Source organism: Lissotriton vulgaris, chromosome 5, assembly GCF_964263255.1.
Source record: "Lissotriton vulgaris chromosome 5, aLisVul1.2, whole genome shotgun sequence".
Classification (NCBI taxonomy): Eukaryota; Metazoa; Chordata; class Amphibia; order Caudata; family Salamandridae; genus Lissotriton; species Lissotriton vulgaris.
Genome location: NC_141693.1, coordinates 1,770,257,602 through 1,770,285,489, shown reverse-complemented (window position 1 = coordinate 1,770,285,489; position 27,888 = coordinate 1,770,257,602). Strand labels below are relative to the sequence as shown.

The following is a 27,888-nucleotide window of genomic DNA, read 5'->3' as shown; positions in this document are numbered from 1 at the left end:
GTTGCAGCACCTGTCCTGGAAGGCGGCGTTCCTTGTGGCCATTACATCGGCCCGCAGGGTGAGTGAAATTCAGGCGTTGTGTTGTAATGAACCTTATACTGTGTTTCATTCTGCTAAGGTTGTTATGCGTACTCACCCTAAATTTCTTCCCAAGGTTATTTCTGACTTTCATGTCAACCAAACTATAACTTTGCCTACGTTTTTTCAGAACCCTTCATCTCCAGCGGAAAGGTCTCTACATTCCCTGGATGTTCGGAGGGTGTTGAAATTTTATCTGGATAAGACCAAAGGTATTCGTAGGTCAGACCAATTGTTTATTAATTATGTATCGGTCAGGACGGGTCTTGCGACCTCTAAGCAGTCCATCTCTAGGTGGATTGTGTCCTGCATACAACTGTGTTACCAGAAAGCTAATAAGACCTTAGGAGGTAAGCTTAAGGCTCATTCCACCAGGGGCAAAGCTGCCACGACAGCCTTGCTCCGTAATGTGCCGATTGCAGAATTTTGCAAGGCCGCCACTTGGAAGTCGGTTCATTCCTTTGCTAAGCATTACTGTCTGGACACTGATGCCAGGGCAGATGCTCAGGTTGGACAGGCTTCGCTGCGTAATTTATTCGCACAATAGTGGTGTTGGTTTCTTTTCTCCACCGCCGCTTTGGTGTGGGGATGGGCTTGTCATTCTATGTATGTATGTATGTATTGGCATTTATATAGCGCACTACTTACCCGTAGGGTCCCAAGGCGCTTCGACCGCTGCGAAACCCTTCCTGGCTTCCCTGAGAGATGGTCCCTTAATGGGTATCTCCAGGGTGAGACCAGGCATCCCCGGCGGTCTGGTGGGGCCGTTAGTGAAGATGAGGCAAGCTAATGCCCAGAGTTGCCGAGTGTGATTGCTGATCAGAGTGGGCACCGAGGCAAGAGAATTATCGAGTCCGCTGACCCTGGTCCAGAAACCTGCCGCGCCGGGAATCGAACCCTGGTCCCGGGCCGTCCTCTGCTCTCGGGTCTGCCGCCTCTAACCAGTGAGCCACACTATTCACTAGATTATGACTATACACAGAGATCCCCTACTAGAGAAGGAGTAGTTCTTTTCTGTAACTCCAGTTCTGTAGTGGGGGTATCTCTGTAATAGTCATAAGCGCCCGCCCTCCTCCCCGGTGGAGATAGATATTCATGTAGGAATGCTACAGGTCTGGCGTGTTACGCCTTCAAAAAGAACTGAAAGTAAGAGGGACCTGCAGGGCATTCTGGGATACTGTGAAGTTCTGGAAAGTTCTCTTAAAGGCACAGGATCCTGTTCTGAGCCACATAATGGCAGCCTAAGTGGCTTGTCTGTCCATGTCTTCCTCTCTATCATTCCAGAGGGGTTTTTGCTGAAGGCAAGGGAAATCTGGACAGGCTGTGCTGTTTTGTGGATTTTTGGTGGAATTTCTAGTTGAAGTACTGGACAGTGTAGCCTGTTTTTAGGCTGCATTATATGTCTTTAAATTCTCTCTTAAGTGTCTGTGCAGTTCTGCATTTTTTCGACACTTTAAGAGATTATTTTTGATTGCTCCGGGGTCCACGCACATGGGCGGGACTATTCACTAGATTATGACTATAACAGAGATACCCCCACTACAGAACTGGAGTTACAGAAAAGAAACTACTCCTTTCTTGGCCTTTCCTGGTTGCTCCAGACGTGCCCTGACTCCCCTCCAAATGGTGAGTCCCTCAGACCTTGCTGGTCTGCACCGAAGCCAATGTTGTCTTCTTGCGTGGGTTGCTGTTGCCAAGGCTTGTTGTGTCCAATCCAGATTCCTATGCTGCAGCACTCGACATCCTTCGTGGGACAGCTCAAATCAAGCTCCTGGTCGTCGCCGACGCCTCCTGGTCGTCGCGGCTGAAGAGTCAAGCTTCACCTACTTCACTTGAAAGTACCCGACATCGGCTGGCATCCTCCTGTCGCCATCCTAGTCACTGGCTAGTGACCCAGACTCTGTCCCCTCTGCTGTCAGGTTCTTCAGATCTCTGAACCACCCTTGGATCCACACGGACACTTTTCCTCGGGTCGCCTGCAGCACTTCTTCGCAGCTCTCCATTTGAATCGACAACGAAACCCGACACCAAAAGAAACCTATGCACTCGGCTTCCCTGGGTGAGATAAAATGAGTACTCCGGTGCTCCCGTGGGTCTTGACTCTCGAAGTGTCTAAGTCTGAAAGGGTTCCATTGTAGTTCACTCCCAAGTGTCCTTAATCTTTAAAATTGTAACTTGCCTTTCCTCCATAGAAGTCAATGGTGATCCACGGCTGTGTTTAGACACTGCACGCGTCCCCCGTGGTTCTCCTGTGCCCCTACCTTGGGTGGTAATTGGTTGCCCCAGCGGTTCTACAGGCCCTAGTCTTCACTTCTATCCCTCACGTGGATCTTATACCACTATTTTAGTATATGGTTTGTGAGGCCCCTAGGGCAAAACGTATTCTGTGCTATTTACTGTGTGCTATTTAAAGTCCTTGTATTGTACTTTTGCCTCTAGCCTCATAAAGAGACTAGAGGGGTTGTGTTTAATACATATATATTTGATATATACCTTGTGTGGTGTACTTTCATTTGATTATTCAAGAGATTATAGACTGGTAAAACAGGCTGCTTTACATTCCTTCAAGACTTAGCCTGAAGGCTGCTCTCCACAGATACCACTAGTATAGCTTTCTATAAAGGTTGTCTAAACCTACCATCAATAAGGGTCGTTTCGACTGGTGCAAGGTGCCCACTAGAATAGTGGACATCATATACCAGGCCAACTTCTCACAAGGTGGACTTAAGGCATCATGCTTTGGATGGCCGGGAGCTTGCGGCGTTTATTCTCTGCTCCGCTCTGGACATCTCAGAGGTGCTGGGCCGAGCCATGGCTTCCTTCGACGCTCTCCGTCGCCATGCTTGGCTTCGGGATGGTGTATTCCCTGAGAATATTCGGGAGCAACTCGTCGACCTTCCGTTTCATGGCAGCCTGTTGTTCCATGCCCCGGCTGACTCTGCCATCCAGAGGCTCTTGGCAGGGCTCTGTCCTCCTCCTCCGTCCCCTCCTCAGAGACTCCTGAGTCGGGTTGATTCTGTGCCTTCTTAGGCCGGTTGTTCTGGCTGTGGAGTGTGTTTTCTGGCCATTTGCGTCCTTCAATGGGACTTTGGCATTGTTGGCTGCTGGACGGCCCTTTTGTTGATTATGTGTGTGGGTTGGAATTGTTGCGCAGACTTGGCCCTGAATTTAGGCCTTCTGCTTGCTTTTTTCCCCATGGCTCTTTTGTTTTTCCTCTGCTGCGGAAGTTCTTCCAAAGAGGGTTCCCATATTTTGAGACTTATCGTACCCTAGGTGGGGTAGTGGTAGCTGTCATATGGCTTGCGCTCTGCTGGAGGGTTCTGGTCACCTTCGGGTGCCTGTTCTCCATGGAAGTTTGTGTAGGTTGCTTTTGCGCCTTGAGGTCGTGTGCGTGGCCACTCGTAGTGGTGTGCCCGGGCATCTCCTCCTCTCCGTGCTCCTGCCCTGAGGTCTGGGATGATCCTATGTTCTCCCTTGCCAGACACCACCTACTCTGCCTTCCTGGGGACTCGGGCTGTTCTTCTTGCTTCTGGCGGCTTTTGACTGCCAGCACTGTTCTGGCTGGCAGGTTGTCTCCACCTGGAGATGGTTGGCCTTCTTTTCCTTTGCTTCCTTGGGTCTTCTAGGCTTCTTCTTTTTCTTCCTCCCTTCCTGTCTTGGCATTGGGCGGAAGCTGTGTTACCTTGTGGGGCAATGGGGTGCATCGGCCTCTCTGGCCTTGTCCTTGTTTCCAGTCTTCTTCTCCCTCCTACATCCTTTTGGGGTCGGTGGGGGTCTGCTTGGGGGTTCCCCTTACCTGGCAGGGACAAGGTTTTGGCACAGATGAGCAGTTTCGATAGAATATACAAATTAAGTTAAAATTAATTTTTTGCTTATGATCTTTTACAGTGGCCCCTGAGGAAGGGACGAGGTCCCGAAATGCATCATGCCAACACTTTCAACGATCGTCGAAAATTGATTGATGGGTTGTATGAATGTTAATACAGCACATACACTTTTTGGGATGGATTGCAATGTTATTTACATTTTGAAGAAAATAATCATTGACATGCTTTGAGCAATTATTGAAAAAAATGATTTCAAATAAATGTGAAAACAAAGTAAAACGAATCTTAAATGTGTAAGTAACAAAGTCATTGAAAGCATTTGAATAGGTTGAAATATTTTAAGAGGATGCTGTGCGCTTAGTAGGGTTGTGATATCTTTATCACGCACCATTTTTCTTTGATAGGAACAAGGTTTTACCTGGTCCCCAGATCTGGTTACCTGGGGGGCCCTCTGTTCTGTATTGGCTGGTGGGGTCCTTTCGCAGACCCTCCTTCCAAGGGGGTATTGCTAGGGTATCTATTCTACGTGAAGGAATCTGCAGCTAGTAGTCTTTATCAGATGTACGAGTTACTTACCTTCGATAACGATGTATCTGGTAGAGACGATTCTAGCCGCAGATTCCTTCACGGCCCGCCCTTCCTCCCCTATTCTGCGAGGACCCTTAGGTTTGAGTTTGAGTTTAAAATTATTTGTAAAGCGCGCATACACCAGCGGTTTCTTGGCGCTACAGCTAAAAAAGATCCGGGGCTAAAAGACAGGAGAAGCTGCTGGGGTTTTAGTCAAAGGACTTCATGAACAGATGAGCCTTGAGGTGCTTCCGAAATTGTGGGTACAGGGTGAGGGATCGGAGTTCAAGGGGAAGGGAGTTCCAAAGGAGTGGGGCAAGGGTGGCAAATTTCGAGCCTCCCCACTTCTTTCTCCGGTAGCGTTGGATGGTGAGGAGGGACTGGGAGGACGAGCGTAGTTCTCTGGTGGGAACGTAAGGGATGATCTCGGATGAGATGAACGCCGGTGCCAAGCCCAGTCGGGCCAAGAAGGTGATGGAGGCGAGCTTGAATTGGACCCGGGCTCGCACAGGGAGCCAGTGTAAAGACTTCAAGAGGGGGGTGGAGTGGTGGAATTTCGGGAGTTTGAAGACCAGGCGGGCCGCCTGGTTTTGTATCTGTTGCAAACGCCGTAAGCTATATGCAGGAATACCTGCATATAGGGCGTTGCCGTAATCCAGGCGGGACACCACCATGGCCAAGATGATAAGTTTGAGAGCGGTGAAAGTAAAAAAACGGGACACCCTGCGTATAGTGCGCAGTGAAAGAAAAGAAGAAGAGACGACAGAACTAACCTGGGAGTGAAGGGTGAGTTGAGAATTGAGTTTTATGCCTAGAGTTTTGACTGAGGTAGAGGGTACAGGAGAGGGGCCAAGAGAGGGGGGCCAGAAAAGAGAGGACCAGGGGCTGCATGAACCACCCGTCAACACCAGCTCGGTCTTATCGGGGTTGAGTTTCAAGTGGTTGTGGTTCATCCAGTCCCGGATATGGAGCATGACAGATTGGAAGTTTAAAGCAGAAGAGAGGGAAGAGGACAGATTGAAAACAAGCTGGAGGTCATCCGCATAATTAAATACGGTGACCTCCATTTGTTGAAGAGAAAAGATCAGAGGGGCGATATAAAGATTAAACAGGAGGGGGGAGAGGGAAGAGCCTTGGGGGACCCCGCACTGAACTTTCCGGACGTCCGCCGTGAAATCACCCAGGCGGACGGCCTGGGTGCGGTCACTCAGGAAGGAGGATAACCAGACCAGAGCGGTCCCCCCCGATCCCCGCCGCCTTGACACGGGAAAGCAAGATGGTATGATCCACTGTGTCAAAAGCGGCTGATAGATCGAGGAGTACCAGGGCCTGGCGCTGGTTGGTATCCATACCCTCCCTGAGGTTGTCCAGGACCTAGATGACAACGGACTCCGTAGAGTGTGCGGGGCGGAAGCCGGCCTGGCGGGGGGCAAGAGCTCCTTGCATCTCCACAAAGGAGCTCAGAGCGCAGGTGACATGGCGCTCGAGCACCTTTGCCAGAAATAGCAAGAGGGAGATTGGGCGGAAATTGGCAGGGACAGAGGGGTCTGCACCGGGTTTTTTCAGGATAGGCACAATAACCACAGATTTCAAGGGGCTCGGCACCACACCTTGAGCAAGAGAGCTATTGAGGAGATGAAGGGGGGGGGGGCCTGGACAGGTGACAAAAATATGGCGGAGAATGTGGGCAGGACAGGGATCAAGCGGAGAGCCAGATTTGACCAAGGGTACTAAGGAGGTCAGAGATTCCTTAGTTATGGGGGGGAGGGTAGTGAGTTCTCCCATGGGAGGGGGACCTTGGGGGTCAACAAAAGAGGGAGAAGGGGGAGGGATATTGGTTTTAATGGTAGCAATTTTGTGAATAAAGTAATTGTTGAGGGAGTGGCAAAGTTCTTCGGACGGGGCGGGCTTAAGGGTTGTTCTATCCGAGAACGCCAGGTTATGGACGATCGCGAATATCTCCTTAGACTGGTTTTCTGCAGCAAGGATTTTGGAGGAGAAGTAGGTGGTTTTGGCCTCCAAATTGTCTTTTTTATACTGAGTCAGGATGTTGATGTACTCCAGTCGTAAAGAGGGGCAATAGTTTCTCCTCCAAGCCCGCTCCGCACGACGCACTGTTAATTTGGTGGCCTTGAGCTCTTCGTTGAACCACCGGTTGGCGTCCTTCTCACGCTTGGAAGTAATACGTTTGAGCGGGGCAACAGAATCGCAGCCAGAGGAGAGCCACTGATCTATGGCCTTAACCTGGGAGAGGGTGGATAGGCCCTGCAGGGAGGGGAGGGAGGTGGTGAGAAGGGAAGAGATCTTCCGGGTTAACTCGGCCCCAGGCTCGAACCCAGGTGTTTTTGGGGCGAGGGGGCTTGGCTGGGGGGTGAATGGGTAGGGAGAATGAGATCAAGTAGTGGTCAGACCATGTGCAAGGCAAAATAGAGAGAGATTCCACAGGACAGTTCAGGGACCAGATCTGGTCTAGCGTGTGACCTTTAATGTGGGTGGGGGAGTGTACGTGGGGTGTGAAGTTAAGGGATTGGAGGGTTTCGGAAAATTCCTTTGAGGACGAACATTCAGCTGGGTCGGAGGGCCAAAAGTTGAAGTCGCCAAGAAGTAGAATAGAGGAATTGTTAACTGTGATAGTAGCCAAGACTTCCAAGAAGTCGGGGAGAAACTGTAACGGGGATTGAGGAGGACGGTAGGTGAGAAAACAGGTCAGGGGGGGAGTGGTGGAGGTGGTGCGGATCACCAGAAACTCGGTGGTCGCGATATCTGGCAGGGACAGGGTTAGAAAGGGAAGATCGGTGCGTGCGATGACCGCGATCTGCCCGAAGGGCATAGTATGGGGCCGGTAAGGTGGCTAGTAGGGCGGGGAGGGAGTCATCGCAGAACCAGGTCTCCGTTAGGAAGAGAAGATCTGGGGCCTGAAGATCCAGCAGGACCGAGAGTTCATGCGCATGGGCGACTGCGGACCGGGTGTTAAGATAGAGTGCCGTGAGGGCTTTGGAGGTAGTAGGAAGAGCATTACCTCTAGGCGAGAGAGGGGGGCCAGCCATAGGGGGGGGATATGAGGGGGAGCGACAGGGGAAAGACCGAGGTAAAAAAAGTGAGAGCAAATGGGGGCTGCGATGGGCCAGGGTCCCTGGAGGCAGCGTAGTTGGTCCGGGGTATAGGTGATGAGCGGGGCAGAGTGACGTGCCCCTAGCCCCGGACAGTCGCGGACGGGCGCAGACGGGCTTGCCTTCGGCGCGCAATCGTCGCGCCCGCTGCGCCCGTCCGCTGCGCCTCCGGCCCAAGCACATCCTTTTATGCGGGGATTAGAGGGAGAGAGGGAAAGGAAGGGGGCGTGGCCTGCAAAGTGGGCGGAGCTTACTCGTTCGCGGTGGATGGCGGCAGCGAGGGAGGATTCCCCAAGGCAGCGCCCAAATCGGCTGTCTGGGACCTCAGAAGCAGGCAAGATCTAGGCAAGATGCCGGTAAGATTTTAAACACACAGCAGTGAAAAATACAGTTTTAAAAGCAAGTAAAATGAGCAGCGCTCCCGGCTTTCCGCCTCAGGAGTTTGTTAGAAGGACGCGCTAGTGATCAGCGTGCCCTTTTAACAGATGGAAGGGGGCGTGGCCTGCAAAGTGGGCGGAGCTTGCTCGCTCGCGGTGGATGGCGGCAGCGAGGGAGGATTCCCCAAGGCAGCGCCCAAATCGGCTGTCTGGGACCTCAGAAGCAGGCAAGATGTAGGCAAGATGCCGGTAAGATTTTAAACACACAGCAGTGAAAAATACAGTTTTAAAAGCAAGTAAAATGAGCAGCGCTCCCGGCTTTACGCCTCAGGAGTTTGTTAGGTTGGTCTTCGGTATTAGCCTCCCGGTGGGGGCTGTATCTCCTGTTCTTGACGGGTGGCTCCTTCTGTGGACGGTTCATTCCTTTGGTTCTTTGGAGGATGGGATTTCGGTGCCCTGCTGCTCTGGCTACTCCAGGTTTGGGGGGGCTTGCTTTCTATTCCTGTCCTCCCTCCCCTCCCTTCCTTTCATTGCTATCCTCTGATTAAGGGTCATCTGGCCATGTCTTGCCCATGTCCCTTGTGGGTGGTTGCCCTTTATGTTGGGGTAGCTTGGAGGTTTGTTGTCCCTGTCTGTGTTGGAACTGGTGCCCTCCCTTGCTCAGGATGGGGGTGGTTGGTTTCCTACGTGCACCATGACCTTACGCATGTTCCTTGCCTCCGGGGCACAAAGGTGGGAGGCTGTCTATCTGCTGGCAGGGTGGTTGCGCAGGGCTCTGCTTGTTTCTTCTTCGTTCCCTGCTTTGGGTTCTGCGGTGTGACACTACTGTGGGTGGTGTTGTTAGTCACCGTTTCTTTCCAAATGTTCTGCTTTTCGCACACTGTTCCCATGCTTCCACAGTTTTTTTATCTGCTGGTTCCGCGTCATGATGCGGAAAAGTGCTCCGAAGAAATCTGACGTAGGCGCGCCGGGTGGGTCATATGCGACCTCACTGAAGTCACATGCGCAGACGACGCCTGGTCTGAGTCGCGTGATGTCGTCCTGCCCCCGGCGTGCAGGGATGCTGTGGCGAAAAAGTTTCCGGATCCAGTCTCATGCCTGGGAGTAATTCTACGTGAAGGAATCTGCGGCTAGAATCGACTCTACCAGATACATTGTTACCGAAGGTAAGTAACTCGTACGTATTGTCTTAAGGTGACAATGTCACCGATCACACATTGGAGCACCAAGTCATAATGATATACTTGTATTACCTATGTGAATTGGGATGTACTTTTCATTAGTTTGGGTGGTGGCTTTTGGCACAAAGACGACCCAGTGAAGAAGATTATATTCCCTAACGTTGGCACATATCCCTTAACCCTCTGTCTCAGAGGCACAAGCCAACACTACACCACACACTGGAGGACTTCACCAGAGACATCAGTGCTGGGGTCTTGTCAGGCGCTGCCTCTCCTTGCATATCGTCATGCACTGTGCCCTAGTTGACACCACGCAAGAGGTGCCCACACTCGAGAGTTTAAAGGTACACAATATCCAATCAAGGTTGTGAGGACCACTTATAAATTTGACCCACACTGGGGCAGCTTTAACAGTAATGTAGAGACAGCCTAAAGCTTACCACTCTGATTATTATGTAACTTCTGCCTTGGAGGGAAGTGAAAAAGAGATTGCACCTTGGTGGCTCTGATAGTATTTAGCACTGCTAACGTAAGCACCTTGGAGTGACCACAAAAGTAAGGGCCTGATTTAGATCTGGGCAGAGGGGAATACTCCATCACAATCGTGATGGATTTCTTGTCCGTCGTATTACGATCCCATTCTATCCTATGGAGATTGTAATAGATCGGACGGAATATGCCGAGATCTTAATAAAGCCCTAAGATTTTTATTCTGCTCTTTCATTTCTGTAGAATTCTGCTCTGTGAAAATGCATTTTGTTTTCAAGTGAAAGCATTTGCCGGACAATGTATTATAATTGCTATTACTGGCTTCGCTGAATTCGGACTCTCTACCCCATTCCACTGTAAGCGGCTGTATCGCGCTTCACTGAAGGTCAAGTGGTAAAGGAATGAATTCTATGTGCAGTTTTGGGTTCAACACTACGGCAAGTCACAGAATTTCAAATCAAAAGTAAAAGGCTCTTATTGTTACTGTGAGCTCAGGATCCACTGATTGCCCTAAGACTCTTCAAAAAGTTCCTGGACTATCAGTTTAAGTATGGCTGGCCAGCCAGCTAGGACCAACGTCTGCAGATGGACCTCATCATTTAAAGTTTGCCTTCACTCTTCTCTTGTGTTAGCCTTTTTTTGTTTCGACAGCACAGCTCCCGCCTCCATGACTGGAGTGATTTGTCATTTAAAAAGTTTGACAGCAGTTGCACCATGACATCAATGCAAAACTGAGCGTTGTTATTTGGAAAATAACAAATGTAATGCAAATGCAAAAATTGACATTGATTTAATAGGATCTAATTCCAAATCTGGTTTATATTTTGCTTTTATAAAATTGGCAGTGATTTAATATGATCTAATTACAAATATGTTTTTTTTTTTTTGCTTTTATAAATATTTATAAATATTTGATTATCCTACATTCATCACTAGTATTTCAATCTCCATTTCTGAGGTTATTGCAAAGTATTTCAGGTTTTGGCATACACTGTTTTACCAGCGTAGCAACATCCATCTGCAGCTTAGCATTTACATTTGTAATGCAGTTTTTGCTTACTGAAATGCCTTGGTAGAAGTGGTACATGTGCATTCAGCTAGATAAAAGCATTAGGATTTTTGAAAAAAGGTGCATCCCAATGTTTTGCAATTTGCAATACTGTCAACTGCATGTTGGCACTATGTTTCTGAAACTAGTATTTTAAGAAATACATTTTAGAGAAAAGATATAGATGAGTGATTGAAGATATAGTTATATGTTTTATAATAATGTGGGGAAAAATAGAAAAAAAATCTTTAATAAGACCAAAATCTAATCATTTTATATTCTTTGTTTCTTTTTATCTCTGTCTTCCTCTCTGTCTGCCTTTTCTTTATCACAGTGGCAAAAAGCCTGACATGCAAAGAAGTGTGCTCTTTCGCAGTGGAAAATAAAACCTATCAGTTGAAAGTGACACCATATGTAAAAGGTGAAATTAAAGATCTGCAGGTGGGTTGGCTGATCTGCGTCACTTTCTTATAGCGACTATGTATGCAGTTTACTATGGATATTACAATTACATGCATACTCTGTTCCTATTTGTTTACCTTTTATATAGTTATGTTCTATAGACCGCACACTTTTTTTTCTGTACTGTTAAGAAGGTATTTCTTTGGAGAGACCCATTAACCTGTGATATAGACCACATTTACTCTAACTCTAACAGGCCTGTCAGTGCCAAGGCATGTAGATTGACCGTGATCGATTTGGGGGTTGGTTGGAGAAGCTTTATGTTCGAGGCATATGAGCTGCAGATTGTACACTTTTGCAATAGATCGCCAGCTGGTGTTGGGCTAAGATGATTGCAGGTTGTTGTCTTCTTGGAAGAAGTCTTTGTAGTCACGAGATAGGTGACTCCCCTCTTGGACAATACTGCGCATGGTCATCGACTCCATCCTCAGATTGTTTTTTTCCGCCACTGGGTTCGAATGAAAGTTTTCCGCTCCGGCTAGAAAATACTTTTTCAGCAACTTCGAAGCGTGAAACTTTATACAAACATTTTCGATATCGAATAGACTTTTCGACATCACCAGCTACATCCCGGTGCGTCGACGCGGGCCGTTGGGCCTATCGGCGTCGTACGGCCTACGCCTCATGGACAGAACTCCATTCAAGAGATGCCCGGTATGTCGAGCAAAATTCCCTCATAGCGACCATCACGAGGTCTGCAACCTCTGTCTATCGCCGGAACACGACGAGTCGACCTGCACAGCTTGTGCATCCTTCCGATCGAAGAAGACCATTCGGGATCGGAGGGCACTTCGACGCGAGATGAGGAGATCAGCGCGAGCACCGGAGGCCATCTTTGAGGAGGAGATCGTCGGAGAGGACGTCTCCGGGGACGAGGATCCACTCGTCGCCGAGGAAGAGTCGCCTGATCTCCAGATCATATCTGGGGCAGAGTCCTCAGACGACTCGATTCCATCTCGGCAGCCCGTGAGTACTCTTGCCCCTGCACAACATACACTACCCAAGCCAAAGGCAACGGTCGGCACTCCGCCCATGGGGCCCAGTCGAGACTGAAATTTACCCTCAGACGCCCTGCCTTCGGGCTCGGCTCCGAGGAAAAGACTACGCGTTCCGGTGCCTCGGCACCGACGAAACCACATGTGCCAATTCCACCTCCTCCATTGGCACCGAAACATCCTTCGACACCGAAGGACTCTTCGACACCGAAGCCAAAACGCCCTTCGGTGCCCAAAGACAAAGATCCTTCGGCACCCAAACCAAAAGACGCATCGGTGCCGAAGCCAAAGACCGTACTGGATCCAAAAGCTTCGACTCCGAAACCTTCCGGTTCCAAGAATAAAGATGGAAAGCCAGAGTCCTGCGCCGCAGGGCCAACGAGACCGGTCTCCACTCCAAAATCTCCAACCTCGGTACCAAAGACTCCAAGGCCTGATACAGAGACACCTTAACCCTCTAACAAGCCTACCAAGCCGAAACCACCTTCGGCACAGAAAATTTGCCACAGGACTCGATAACGCCTCCTACAGCAAAAAACACAAAACCAACCCTATCGGCACTGAAAAAATCAACGCCGAAGAAGATTGTAAAGGAGGAAGAACTGTTTAGACCAGATCCTAAACAAAGAAAGGTCCATATCAATCCAAAAACTGGACATGTGGAAGCAATTCCTTACAAGAAGAGACCAGCAGACACACCACTTCTACCTGTGGTTCCTGCCAAAAAGAAGGATTGTGCAACTTCTCCAATGCACCCTTCCTCTCCTTCACCTTCTTCCTCTCCTATCCCTCCTTACATTGAACCTACAGCTTCTCCTGTTCAATCTCCTACATCATCACACCACACTGACGAAGAGTATGATCTTGGTGGGGGGAATGACGTACCAGAGCCACATGCATACCTTTTAGATGAAGATGTCAATCCAGAATATCCTAAAGATGACGATATATATGGTTTCCCACCAAACAATGTGCCAGACATTCCTGATCCTCAGTACTACCCAACAAAACCTTCCCCTCCAGAAGATAGTATTGGGTTTAATCATCTATTAAATAGAGCTGCCCTTTACCATGGGGTTTCAATGCACTCTGATGCCATTGATGAGGATTTTTTACTGGATACATTTGAGCAGTCACAAAGGTCTACGCAAATACTACCCATGATCAAAGGAGTCATTAAACATGCTCCAGAAATATTTAAAGACCCGGTACGATGTAGGGTAATAAACCCAAGAATAGAAAAGAAGTATAGACCAGCACCAGCTGATCCAGTCTATATTAAGGGACATCTGCCACTAGACTCTTTAGTACTGTCTAATGCACGTAAAAGAGCCAATTCCCAGACTTCTGGTGACACGCCCCTGCCTGACAAAGAATCTAAAGTTATTGATGCGTCAGGGAAACGGATTGCTGCGCAGGCAACAAACATATGGCGCAAAGCAAATACACAAGCCCTACTCTCACGCTATGACAGGGCTCATTACAACCAATTAGGAAAACTAATGGAGCACCACCCAGATCAATACAAAGATCAGGCAGCAGAGCTCTTACAAGAAGGCAAGTTAATATCCAATGCCTCAATTAAATGTGCACTAGATGTAGCTGACACAGCATCCAGAGCAGTCAATACTAGTGTTATACTCAGACGACATGCGTGGTTATGCATTTCAGGTTTTAAACCAGAGGTACAGACTACCATCTTGAACCAGCCCTTCAATCAAAACCAATTGTTCGGACCGGAAGTAGCCAACACACTAGAAAAGATGAAAAAAGACACAGACACAGCTAAGTCTATGGGTCCCTTACAATCCACACAGACTAGAAGTTTTTTTCGCCGCTCCTTTTATAGAGGAGGCTCTAAGCAAACCGGCACAGATACAACATCATCTTTTAAAACGCACACACAGACCTCCTATAACAAAGGCTACTTTAGAGGAGAATACAGAGGCAATAATAACAAGGGAAGAGGTAGAGGTAACAACAACCGCTCCTCTTCCACTCCCAAACAGTGACTTCCCTCTGCTTCCCCTAGAGCATTCCACTCCTGTGAGGGGCAGATTATCATAGTTCCTACCTGTCTGGAATTTCATCACAACAGACAGGTGGGTAAGACAGATTATCCAACATGGCTACTGCCTAGAACTCACAGCAACCCCCCAAACATACCACCCAGGCAGTGCCCAATGTCCACAGAACATATGACTTAATACAACTTAATACAACCCAGGAAAACAGCCAATGGTGAAACAAAGACCTTGGCTTTTGCAGATGACATTGCAATAGTCACTGCCGATCCAGAGGAAACACTAAAACAAATGGAAGAAGAAGCGAAAAAGTTTGGCGATATATCAGGGTATAAATTGAACGAAACCAAAACCCAGATTGTAATCAATAGTCAAATCAATTTTTCTGACGACAGGGTGGTAGAGAATGCATTGTATCTTGGTGTCAATATCACCTCCAATCTAAACAATTTAGTAAGTCTCAATTTGAACCCACTTCTTAAAAAGACTGAGAAAAGTTTAAATAGCCTGCATAACTTATATTTATCTATCATAGGAAGATGTAATCTTATTAAAATGCTATTCCTTCCGAAATTTCTATACTTTTTTCGGACCATCTGTTTAAATTTCGACCCACCAATATTTAAAGATATGGATAATATATTCTCTCGTTTTATCTGGGGATATGGAAGAACACGTAGAGCTCAAAAATATATTATCCTACCAAGGGAAAGAGGGGGTCTGGCGCTTCCCAACCTTAAAATCTATTGGTGGGCAACCATCCTTAAATACAGTAGAGCTCTCTTAACCCCCAGGCAAGAGCCCAATATAGATATGTTAGTCCCAACCCCACAGGAACTCATTCTAGGCAGAGAGACAAGTGATCATTTGTGGAGGTTAACATATGACTGCCATTTCAAAAAGGTCCGCTTTAAAACACTTAAAGGTATTTATATTGTTTGGAACCATGTGCGAAAACTCTTGGGACTCGGTAGGTTCTCCCACTATACCACCCTAGTTAGAAATTCCAATCTCCCTGAGATCTTTACAGATTATTGTATGACACGATGGGTAAGATCGGGAATCACACAGATTGGCTCATTATATGACAGTACGGGCTTCTGCTCATTCGAATCCCTAAAAACTAAATTTGGGCTAGAATCGCGTGACTTTTTTAAATATTTGCAAGTTAGGGATTTTATTACAAAAAAAGGGGGTGGCAGTAGGGCCATGAATAAAATTCCAGCAATCGAAACAGTGGTGCGCACTAATAGTGTTAAAATTGGTGAAATTTATAAAGATTTAGTTGTAAGTCTCCCAGATGATTTAGACAAGCATATCCATTATTGGCAAAACAAATTAGAATTAACAGAACCCCTTACGCGAAATGCTCTAGAAATCTCAAATTGCTTATTAATGTCAACCAAACTTCAAGCCCAATTTTACAAGACGTTTTTTCAACTTTATTATACACCAGCTAGAATATCCAAATGGAGTACCGGTAAAGGCACATTATGTCCTCGATGTGCTCAGCCCGAAGCAGATTTGGTACACATGTTAGCTACATGTCAAACCCTAAATACTATCAGACAAGATATATCAACGTTTCTGTCAGGAATATTTGAGAGTAATATTGAGATCACCACTGCGGAAATTATACTGGGGGTGGATAGGAACGTTAGATCCGCCAACATGCAGGGATTACTGTTTATCTCAATGGCGGTACTTCGAATCTGCTTAACATCTGCATGGTTGGACCTGTACCCGCCTACATTCCAGCAATGGCGGGCACGATTCCTTGCTACCTACAGCCTGGAAATAGCCATATACAAACATAAGGGCCTTAAAAAGAAAAAAAAAGGGTTAGAAATATGGTATCACGTTACACAATGGATCGAGAGATCAGACTCGTAATGCTGATTAATTGCGTGTATAGGAAAGGATTTTCTTCATATGGTTTTGCACTTATCTGTTGTGTGTCTCGCTTAATATTTGCATAACGCCTAATTTAAAATATTTCTGTTTATATTCATTGCCTGTTTGTGTGGGGTTGTTTTTATAATTGGGTGGGATGGGTGGGAAAGAATGATCAAAAATTATCAATAAAGAATTGTTAAAAAAAAAAAAAAAAGAACATATGACTCTGCTTCAACAGGAAGTTCTAGCACTTCTACAAAAGGATGCTATTCAAGTAGTTCCTTTGGAGGAACGGGGAACAGGAGTTTACTCCCTGTACTTCCTAATTCCCAAGAAGGACGGGACACTAAGACCAATTCTCGACCTCAGGCCCCTCAACTATTACATACAATCAGATCATTTTCACATGATCACTCTACAACAAGTACTCCCACTACTACAACAGGGAGACTTTCTTTCAACACTAGGCCTACTTTCATGTTGCTATACATCCTGCTCACAGGAAGTATCTAAGGTTTGTCATACAAGGACAGCACTATGAGTTCAAAGTCCTTCCATTCGGGGTCACAACAGCACCACGAGTGTTTACAAAGTGCTTAGCAGTAGTAGCACGCAACCTGGGCTTCATCCTGGACTCCTCCCTCTCCATGACCAGACAAGTCAACGCCGTCTCCTCGGCGTGCTTCAACATCCTGCGCATGCTACGGAAGATCTTCTGGTGGATCCCCACGGAGACCAGGAAGACCGTCACCCAGGCCCTCGTCACCAGCCGACTGGACTACGGCAACGCCCTCTACGCCGGAACCACCGCCAAGCTCCAGAAGAGACTCCAGCGGATCCAGAACGCCTCAGCCAGACTCATCCTCGACATCCCACGAAACAGCCACATCTCCGGACACCTGAGAGACCTGCATTGGCTCCCCGTCAACAAAAGAATCACCTTCCGTCTCCTCACCCACGCACACAAAGCCCTACACGATCAAGGCCTGAGCTACCTCAACAACCGAATCAACTTCTACGCTCCCAAACGCCACCTCCGTTCAGCCAGCCGCGCCCTCGCCACCGTCCCACGCATCCGTAGAGCGACAACAGGAGGAAGGTCCTTCTCCTACCTGGCCGCCAAGACCTGGAACTCCCTCCCGGCCGACCTGCGCCTGACCCAAGACCACCTCTCCTTCAGGAAGAAGCTCAAGACCTGGCTGTTCGAGCAGTAACTGCACCCCCCCCCCCCCAAGCGCCTTGAGACCCAACGGTTAAGTAGTGCGCTCTATAAATGTCCTTGATTGATTGATTGATAGCAGCACATCTCAGAAGACAACAGATGCATGTCTTCCCTTACCTCGACGGTTGGCTCATAAAAGCAAAATCGTTCAACCAGTGTGTCCAACACACAAAACAAACAATTTAGACATTGCCCGACTTAGGGTTTACAATAAACTACACCAAGTCGCACCTAGAGCCTTCGCACGTTCATCAATATCTAGGAACTACCATAGACACGTCTACAGCTCTAGCGTATCCCAGTCAAGCCAGGATACAGAGCATTCAGACCTTGGTCTCCCTTTTTCAACACCAGCAGTCTCTCCAAGCCAGAGTGTTCATGAGACTGATAGGCATGATGGCGTCTTGCATCTTCATAGTTCCTCACGCAAGACTGCAAATGCGCCCATTACAAGAATGTCTAGCACAACAGTGGAATCAGGCTCAAGGTCAGCTCACAGACCTGGTGTTGATAGACAGCCGTACATATCGCTCTCTGCAATGGTGGAACACCAAAAACTTGACAAAGGGACGGCCGTTCCTAGACCCTGTTCCACAGATAGTGCTCACGACAGATGCATCCCTCACAGGATGGGGAGCCCATCTCTTGCATTATACCACACAAGGCCAATGGAACAACCAACAAAGACAGTTCCATATCAACCATCTAGAGCTGCTAGCAATTTTCCTAGCACTCAAAACGTTTCAGGTACAAGTACGAAACAAAGCTGTCCTAATCCGGACGGACAATATGACAGCCATGTATTATATACAAAAACAGGGGGGGACACACTCTCTGCAACTGTCCCAGCTTGCATAGAACATTTGGAGATGGGCCATTCCTTAAAACATACACCTGACAGTAGAACACCTTCCAGGAATTCACAATCAGATAGCAGATCTGTTGAGTCGTCAGTCACAACAGATTCACGAATGGGAGATACACCCACAAGTTCTTCAACCATTCTTCCAAATGTGGGGGCATCCACAGATAGATCTGTTTACCTCCCACGAAAATGCAAAATGCCCAACCTTCGCCTCCAGGTTTCCACTCCCACGGTCGGAGGGGAATGCGATATGGATGAACTGGTCAGGCAGATTTGCGTACGCTTTTCCGCCTCTCCCACTCATTCCACTAGTAGTACGCAAGATCAGACAACAGTCTCTCAAACTAATACTAGTGGCTCCCACATGGGCACGTCAGCTGTAGTTCACCACACTGCTAGATCTCTCACTGGTTCCACATCAGAAATTACGTCTCAAGCCATCCCTGTTAACACAGAACAATGGAGAAATAAGACACCCAGCTCCAAGCCAACTGAATTTGGCGATCTGGCTCCTGAAGTCTTAGAGTTTGGTTACTAAAACCTACCACCAGACTGTATGAACATAATTAAAGAAGCTAGGAGACCCACTACCAGAGCATGTTATGCTGCTAAGTGGAACAGATTTGCAATATATTGTAACTATAATCACATTGATCCACTGGATGTTTACATCCAAAATATTATTTGCTACCTTCCACACATACAAAGGTCCAATTTGGCTTATTCTTCCATACGCCTGCATCTGGCAGCAATTGAAGCCTAGTCACAGAATAGGCAACATCTATCTCTCTTTAGAGTACCTGCAATAAAAGCATTTATGGAGGGATTAAAACGAATAATCCCACCTAGGTTACCGCCTGCTCCATTATGGAACCTAAATGTGATCCTTACAAGACTTATTGGACCCCCTTTCGAGCCTTTACATAAGTGTGAATTGCAATTCCTAACATGGAAAACTGCTTTCCTTGTTGCCATCACCTCTCTCAGAAGAGTTAGTGAAATACAAGCATTCACAATACAAGAACCATTTTTTCAGATATATCCTAACAAAGTGGTTCTTGGGCCCAATCCTAAATTCCTGCCAAAAGTTATTACTCCTTTTCACCTTAACCAATCAGTAGAGCTACCAGTGTTTTTTCAAAAACCGGACTCTGTTGCAGAAAGGGCTTTACACACCTTAGATGTTAGAAAAGCTCTGTTATACTACACAGACCGGACTAAATCCTTCAGAAAGACAAAACAACTATTTTTATCTTTCTCTCCCCCACACAAGGGCAATCCCATCTCTAAAGGAGGAATTTCCAGATGGATTGTAAAGTGTATTCAAATATGCTATCAAAAAGCTAAACGTACACTAACGGTTCCTCCTAGAGCGCACTCCACTCGCAAACTAGGAGCCTCTATGGCTTTCTTAGATAACATACCACTAGAGGACATATGCAAGGCAGCAACATGGTCTACAATACACACCTTCACTAAACACTATTGTGTTGATGTGCAAGCCAAGCAGCAAGCTGCAGTAGGCCAAGCTGTCCTTAGAACACCATTTCAGTATGCTGCAACGGATACAAGCGACCACCGCTAGGGGAGACACTGCTGCACAATCGATGCTACGTGTACAATCTGCAGCTCATATGCCTCGAACAGAAAATGCTACTTACCAGTATGCATCTGTTCTTGGCATGTAGAGCTGCAGAGTCGTACACGTCCTCCCGCCTCCCCGGGACTTGTATCCGTTCCAGTACTCATCTTACTTAGATGCACACGCATGGACATCCTTTCTCTTTACTTCTACTAACTCCATCATTTCCCATCATGGCGAAAAACAATCTGAGGATGGAGTCAATGACCATGCGCAGTATTGTCCAAGGGAGGGGTCACCTATCTCGTGACTACAAAGACTTCTTCCAAAAAGACAACAACCTGCAATCATCCGAGCCCAACACCAGGTGGCGATCTATTGCTAAGTGTACGACTCTGCAGCTCTACATGCCAAGAACAGATGCATACTGGTAAGTAGCAATTTCCTTTGGGGACCCGTCAGTGTCCTGCTATCATTGTCCCCCCCTGTGGTGGAATGCTTCAGGTTGAATGCCAGCTCCAGATTATTCATTCTATTAGAGAGTGACTCTAGTGATTCAACCAGGGTGTGGCGGAGGGTGTCAATGACTTTGGAGAGGTTATCAATGGCGATTATGTTACGTTCTGATAATGTTGGAAGCGTTCCTTTTGTTGCCTTATTTTTATTTGGGTTGCTTGATTTGCATGCGTGAGTTTTTTTCAATGGCAGTTTCCCTTTAAGTTTGTTCCTAGACGTATGCTGTCTAGGAGGACTAATATGAATGATGCTCTCATTAGTAGTTTTATTAGTTATCCCCCGTTATGTTTTGGTTCTTACTGCGCTTATTGGGGGGTTGAGCCTCTTCTTCCAAGGCACTCGCTTCTATCTCTTCCACGAGAACCTGTACGCAACCATTGGGCACGTTATCCCGCTGATGTACCTTTTCAATGGGACTCGCCCCGGGTGATATGGATACGCTCGCCTCGGGGTTCAGAATGGAATCTCCTTTCCCCAAGGTCTCTTCTACTGTATTGATTTGTTTGTCTATAACCCCCATGGCCCCCACAAGATACAAGAGTAGTGACGCTTGGCCCCCTGTTGGTGTCTCTAAGGGACCCTTTGCTCCAGCTTTGTCTTTCTTCCTTTTACTCATATTCTTGATTTTTTGATTATCACCCTGATAAGATAACCAGTATACTATAAGTTCCGGTTGATGGTAGCAATAACAGGATTCAACAGTTCAACAGTTATTCAGAAATAACAAAAAAAAGTGTACCAGTTATTGAAGCAAATTTTAGGGGGGTTGCCCCAGCCCAGCCTCCTTCGGGCTCCGACGGGTGCGGACGGGCCCGCCCTTGTCCCGGGTTTCGCCCACACGCGTCCCGCCCTGCGGGAGGGCCTCTCAGTTTTTATGCGCCTCCCGGCGCAGCTGACGATGATCCAATCTGAGCGCGCCCCGGGGACTCTGGGTGTTGTAGTCCCGGCGCGCTCAGACAGCTGCATGCCCCCTCAGGCTGTGCGACGATGTCCCGGGGCTTGTAGAGAGGAGGAGACAGGTAGCGGAGGCAAGGCTCCAAGTAGATAGGATTCAGAAATGCTTCCCCTCTGTCAAGAGTCCCTCCGTCTCTGGACATGGCTGGAAACGCCAGGGCATTTCCCTGGTTGTTCAACACCTGGTGAGCTCTCTGAACGCCAGGGCACACAAACTCTGCAACAGATGCCTAGCGGATCATGAATGGCGTCTCCATCTCTGGTGGTGCAAGGTCTCTTTCAGCAGTGGGAGGAGCCTTGGTTAGATCTGTTCGCCACCGCCGAGAACCGCATGCCAACAGTTTTGCACACTAAAGTTTTTAAGGTGGCTCTACCTCTGAGACACTTTTTGACTCAAGTGGAGCTCAGGCCTCGTGTACGCCTTTCTACCCACACCACTTCTGCCCAGAGTTCTAAAGAAGATCAGGACGACCGGGCCCAAGTCATCCTTGTGGCTCCGTCCTGGGATCAGAGTTTGGTGTCCCGAGCAGTTGAGCATGTCCATCAGTCCTCCGATCAGGCTGCCCCTTTGGGAGGATCTGCTGTCGCAGCAGCAGGGAGGGTTCTCCACCCAAACCTGTCAACACACTGCCTTGTTGCGTGGCGATTGAGCAGTGACAATTGACACCCGAAGTATGTGATGTCATCTTGGTAGCCAGGCCTCCCTCCACCAAAAAGGTGAAAGCCTGCTGTTGTGCAAGTTTGTGGCATGGTATTCAGTAAAGCAGGTTGACCCCCTTTCTGCTCCCCTTTCTCAGGTTCCTCTCTTTATTCTTTCCCTTTCTTAGCAGGGCTCTGCTCTGGGTACCTTAAAGGGTTATCTTTCTGTTATTTTAGCCTATCTGCGATTGCCTGACCAGCCATCCCTCTTCAAATCCCCTATTGTACATAGGTTCTTCAAAGGTTTACAACATATATTTCCTCCTTCTTCCTTTATAATGCCTCAGTGGGACCTTAATCTTGCCTTGATGTGCGCTCCCTTGGAACCCTTGCACAACTGTCCTCCCAGGCTCCTGACCATGAAGACGGCCTTCCTGGTGACAATGACATCTGCCCAGAGGGTCAGTGAGCTCCAGGCTTTGTCATCCAAGCGTCCATACCTGACCATCTTCCCAGACAAGCTGGACAAGCTGGTTCCACGAACTAGAGCTTCCTTTCTGCTGAAAGTCGTCACTCCCTTTAATGTAGATCATTCCATCACTCTGCCTACTTTTATGCTCTGCCACATCCCTCTGTGAAAGCAGTGTTACTTCTCTGTCTGGACCCAAAAAGAGCGTTCTCGTTATACCTTGACTGCACGAAAGAGTTCCGGTGGATGACTAACTCTTCGTGGAGTATGTTGAAGCGAAGAAGGGAAAGGCTGTGTAGAAGTGGACCATCTCCCAATGGGTCATGCCCTGCCTTAAAATCTGCTAACATTGGCCAAGAATTAATCCCATGAAGGTTTGCATTCTCAAACTACTGGTGCCAAGGTTGCGACCACTGCGTTAGCATGCGGTGTCCCAGTCCTGGACACCTGTCAGCCAGCAACATGGGCTTCCTTGGACACATTCACAAAATATTACTGCCTGGACGTCAGGTCCCTCGGAATGAGCACTTTGCCCGTTCGGTCCTACAGGACTTTTTCAGTATTATATTTTTTCACAGACATATCCTGTTATGCTTGGGTATCTATTCTAAGGTAAGAAATCTACAGCTAGAAGTCTCTATCAGATGGACAAGTTACTTACCTTCAGTAACGCCTTAGCTGATAGAGACTCTGTCTGCAGATTCCTTTCCGACCCACCCATCCTCCCCGTTCTGCAAACTGATTTCTAGGGACAGGCCTTTCCCCTTTCATGGCCCTAGTATTCCACACCAATGGTAAGTGTTTTTCAAGGCTCTATGTTCCGTCAGCACGCTGGGGTGGCCCTTATATAGGCACCAGGCACGTCACTTACAACGCCACACAGAGCCAATCAACATACTTTACCTTCGTGCAGGGTACTGTGCATGAAAATCTTTCCGGATCCTGTCTGACGCCTGGAGATAATTCTAAGATAAGGAATCTGCGGCTAAATAGAATCTCTACCAGATAAGGCATTACCGAAAGCAAGTACCTTGTCCATTAATTTCTAAAATAACATGACCTGAAAAAGAAGCTGACAGAATGGTAAAGGAATGCCAGAGCAGGGTGGTTAGTCTAGTTAGTGGAGACACATTACTATGTTGTCTAGGTTTACAGTAACTTGGCCGACTCAAAACAAAATTGAATCGGAGGCTAAATAGGGACAATACACAAAAACAGTAAGCAACAAAAGGGGGCCCGAGGACACTGCCAGGTATGGGACAGGGGATGGTAAGAGGGAAGAGAGGACAAAGGGGAAAGGGCTGCGTTGGCTGTATAAAAAGAAAAACAGATCTTTAAGCCTGGGAAGGATTGGGAAAATATAGGAGAGCTTAAGTGGGTGAGTTAATCCTAGAATACATCAACCACTACGTAAAAGAGATGGGTTGGTTTTACAGACAAACACTGGGAGCAGCAGTGGGCAGGCGAGAGAAAAACAACCCTTTGAGCATTTTTCACCAAACATGGTTGTCACCTAGTTAGTTTTGTCAGCTTGGTGAATGCTATTCATGGAGAAAATAAATTGGAAATAAAACATTGGTCCTCAGAACTAGTTTCAACAAGTTTTGGTTTTCTTCTCCAAAATCACATACCTCTGGGTTGGGTATTTACTCCTGATCTATATTGAAACTACAAAGGATATTTCTCAAGCGCACCGACCTGCTGTGGCTGCAGCTCACATTTGGCTACTGAGAACTTTTCCATCTATTGAAGAAAGGGTTGTCTTTATTGCTATATTTTAACGTCTTGATTTCTTTCTTTCTTCATAATAGTTTCGAGATTCCATTTGTCAAAAGACAGTGCTACTGACCGGGATCCCTGACATCATGGATGAGGAGGCCTTGCAGGATGTGCTGGAGATCCACTTCCAGAAGAGGAGCAAAGGAGGCGGTGAGGTGGAGCTCGTGCATTACGTCCCCCTCGGCAAGGACTCCATCGCAGTCTTCGAAGAGGATGTGGAGTAGGACTGGCTCCACAGGAAGAACGAGAGCCGAACCCTCTTTCTAGAAAAGATAATCCTATGTCTTTGATGAGCAAGTCTACAACTGCTCACCAACACATGAGCATAGATCCCTTGATAATTAAAATATGTGTTGAAATAAAGGAATGTGCTTTATGTGTCTAATAATATGTTGAAATGAAGGAAGGAGCCTAGTACTTATTTTTCCTCTTAAGATTGCTATTACTGTAATTTGTCTGCCAGGGACATAAAAGCAATGTATAGAAAAAGGAATATGTATATTTCGGGTGAGGCCATGTGTCATACTTTTTGGGTTTTGATCAAGCAACAAAGGTGCATGCGTTAAGCACCACTTGGCGGCTCACCAGAAAATATAATATAATGCAGATGGAAAATATAGGCTCTTGCACTGGAATACATTTCAGTTTAGCTCCTCGCCATGTTTACTCTAAAAGGTGTTGAGACTTTCGGTGAAGTCAACTTTTTTCTTTACTGCTTAAATTTTTTGATATGGTAAATATGTACATATTGATTTACGCCAATGGAAGTGGAATGAGATTCCAGAACAGAAAAGGATGTATTCGGATATAAGGAATGCTCCCAGATGAGTATGTGGATAGCTGTGTATGTTGCTTGCTACTGAAGGATTTTTTTAAGACTGGCCGATCTGCTTCAGGGCCCTACCTCCTTCCTTAACATTGTACCAGGACAGCCTATTTAGGTCTTCGTTCCAACTCTGGCATAAATTTGGTGTTGTCATTTTGCATGCACAATTTGTGATACTGGGGTGGGGTAATTAGTGGGAGCACCATTTCCGGACTGCAGAATGGGGGTAAAACCTTAATTGCGTGTGTTTCCTCCATTTAGGAGTGCCCAGATGCAAAATGTGCAATATTTACCATCAATATTTTCGCTGTCTTTTTTTTAACCTGCCAACAATCTTTCATCCACTAAGCCTTGAGTACTCCGTTTGTGTCCCAGTTGTAATTCCAGTATGAGATTTGGACTTGTAATTCTAATGAGGGCCTTATGGGAATATCCAACTTGTAATATGGGCCTTATGGTTTCTACAAGTACCTTGAATCTGTGTAGGCTGTACATGAGAAAAAATAGTTCATACATGGGCGCAGAGCTACACAAACAACTAAGGATTGTGCTGTGGGGCTTGTAGTTGTTTTGATTCACTGAAACAAAAGGTGGAACTGGTGTCATTAATTGGAGTAATACTGTTATAGACCTGATTGTCCGCTTTTAGAGTGGACAGCGCCTGGGGACAAAGTTGATACATAGAAGATTCCTCAATTGTAGGACAAGCTCACAGTCCAGGTGGAACAGTGGTACCAAGTTAAGAGAAAAGTTTGTAGATACATTTCAGATGCCTTATGGCCATAACTAAATAAAGAATTGTCTTTTCTTTAACGAAAGGCAGAGAAGGAGCCATTTTCTTGCCTAGGAATGGTTATGGGGCCTTACTAAATAATGGAGTCAGGATGTGAGGCAAGGTGTATGTGTTGCTGTTTTGATGCGAAGCACTGTGAAAGTCGTAAGTAAAATCCTAAAGCCAGTGGTTGATTGCACAGCCAAATTTCTTTACCAATCTCTAGGACAAGTGGATTAGATTTGAGCAGCACAGACTGATTTATGATCCATGCTGCATCCAGTGCTGGAAGATTTGGGACATTTTGCTCTGTGACCGTATTCGTGATTGTGATACTGGAGTTTGGTTACTTTTTGTTGACCTGCTCTCAGTGAGTTTGATCATTCGGGCCATTGATCTCCTGGGTTATGTCATCAGTTTTTCTTTAGCCAGATGGTTGTGTCATGATGAGACGTAACAGTTGTTTTCTCAATTAGTCGAAACGTCAACAGCTTCCTCATAGTAAGACTGGCTATAGGATATGTTTTGAACTAAACCATATTGAGTTTTTGTGGATCTATTTTATGTTAATAACAATCTAGCTAGATTGTGTAGCACCTTGTGTGTGTGTATATTTAATCACTTTTTTTAAATCAAGTACAGCAGTGTCTGCCCTCCACAATTGAACCTTCTTCTATTAATACAATATAAATATTGTGGCATTTGCTAAACCATGGTCCATACTTTATTTCATGAGCACTAACTTTAGCGTTCTTCCCTGTGGCGTTTCCTTGGGGACAATTGTTTCCTATGCCCTGTCTAAGTTCTTCCATTACATTATCAGCTTATGTCTACTACGTCATTTTAAGCATAACTTTGAAATTATTTGAGTGCCCGCTTTGTGCATCTGATATTCACAATAGTCAACACAATCAAGAGGAAAATTATAATCCGTCAGACTACTTGGTTTGATTTAGTCTATTGCAGATATTGCACTTGAGTCATGGGCTTGTCAATTTTGGATTAAACATTTCCTTTATTAGTTTATGATGGGTGAGACTAAGAAGTGAATACTTTAATAAAACGCTAAAAATAACAAATGGTTATTATGAGGAGAGGGGAAAATTGGGCAGCCTTTGCATTGGCTGTTCTGCGGGAAGAATGGACATGAAAATTGATGGTAGCATTAATGGGAAACAAAAGAAGGTACTTAATCAAGGCCATTGGATGCTGCTGTTTTTGACCTGAGTAGTGTGGAGGAGAAAGCAAATGCTGTAGTTGCTGATTTGTTGTGGTTGGTAGCAGAGGAAGCATTTGAGGAAACACCCTTAGGTGAAACTGAGGAGCAAGGATGGTGTTTGTGGAAGGGATTTGCAAGTGATACTCACAGGGCTGTTGACAAGAATCAGGGTGGACAAAGATTCACACCCCCATGTATTGTCCAGTCAAAAGAGAAGCTTGTTCCATACTCTTGTACCTATTTGAAAGCCTGTTCTTGCCTCCCCCACCTGCATTAAGTGCATGTAATAAAAGAGTTTGAATTGTATGGTTGCGTCCGTCTTCATACCTCGTAATTAGAAACTGGTGTTGTATAGTTCCTTACGGTGTTTGTGAAGAGGCACTTCTCTCATACCTTATGTGAAACGTATCATTGAACACTAATAAAAAGCTCTTTAAGAGCCTAGTGATCCCACCAGTAGCAGTATGTGGTTTTCATTTTCAGAACTGCAGGAACTTTTCATAGGTTTGGGAACGTGTTAATCTCACTTTCGGGTGTAAATTCAAATGTAACTTCCCGATTGTAGTGATCCTTAAGTGACTTGTTCAGCAGTTACAGCAAAGATGATATGCAAATAATTTAATTATTTTGAGTCAGTGAAAACACTCCGCAGCATCCAAAAGCGGATTCTTGATTTATTTATTCACTGAACATTGTATATCTTCCTTTGACAACCGACTAGACACCTGGGAACTGCGTAGGAGAGGTGGTGGCCTCACAGTTTGTCCCACGACTGTTAAATAATGTAATATAACTGAAATACAAAACCAAGGACATTCATGGATATTGAACATTACTCTCTTATGTCCCCAAAAATGTATTCATATCTTCAGTCATCATAACATATCTGACTTGTAATCTTTACTCAATGGAGAGCCACACTGCCACAGTTTTGGACACAATGTCATGTGACATTTCTAGAAAATTTGGTCCCCTTTTTTGATGTTCATAA

The 27,888-nt window shown here is 46.5% G+C and overlaps 1 protein-coding gene across 4 annotated transcripts in view; it reads left to right on the top strand.

Moving 5' to 3' along the window:
- IFI35 (interferon induced protein 35) overlaps positions 1-27,350 on the top strand; it is a 247,484-nt gene extending 220,134 nt beyond the window's left edge. For all 4 annotated transcript variants that reach the window (XM_086924056.1, XM_086924058.1, XM_086924055.1 and 1 more), the window contains 2 exons: positions 11,012-11,118; positions 24,113-27,350. In XM_086924056.1, the coding sequence (XP_086780182.1) occupies positions 11,012-11,118; positions 24,113-24,304 (299 nt within the window). In that variant the 3' untranslated portion in view covers positions 24,305-27,350. The remainder of the gene's footprint in view (positions 1-11,011; positions 11,119-24,112) is intronic.
- The last annotated feature ends 538 nt before the right edge of the window (positions 27,351-27,888 follow it).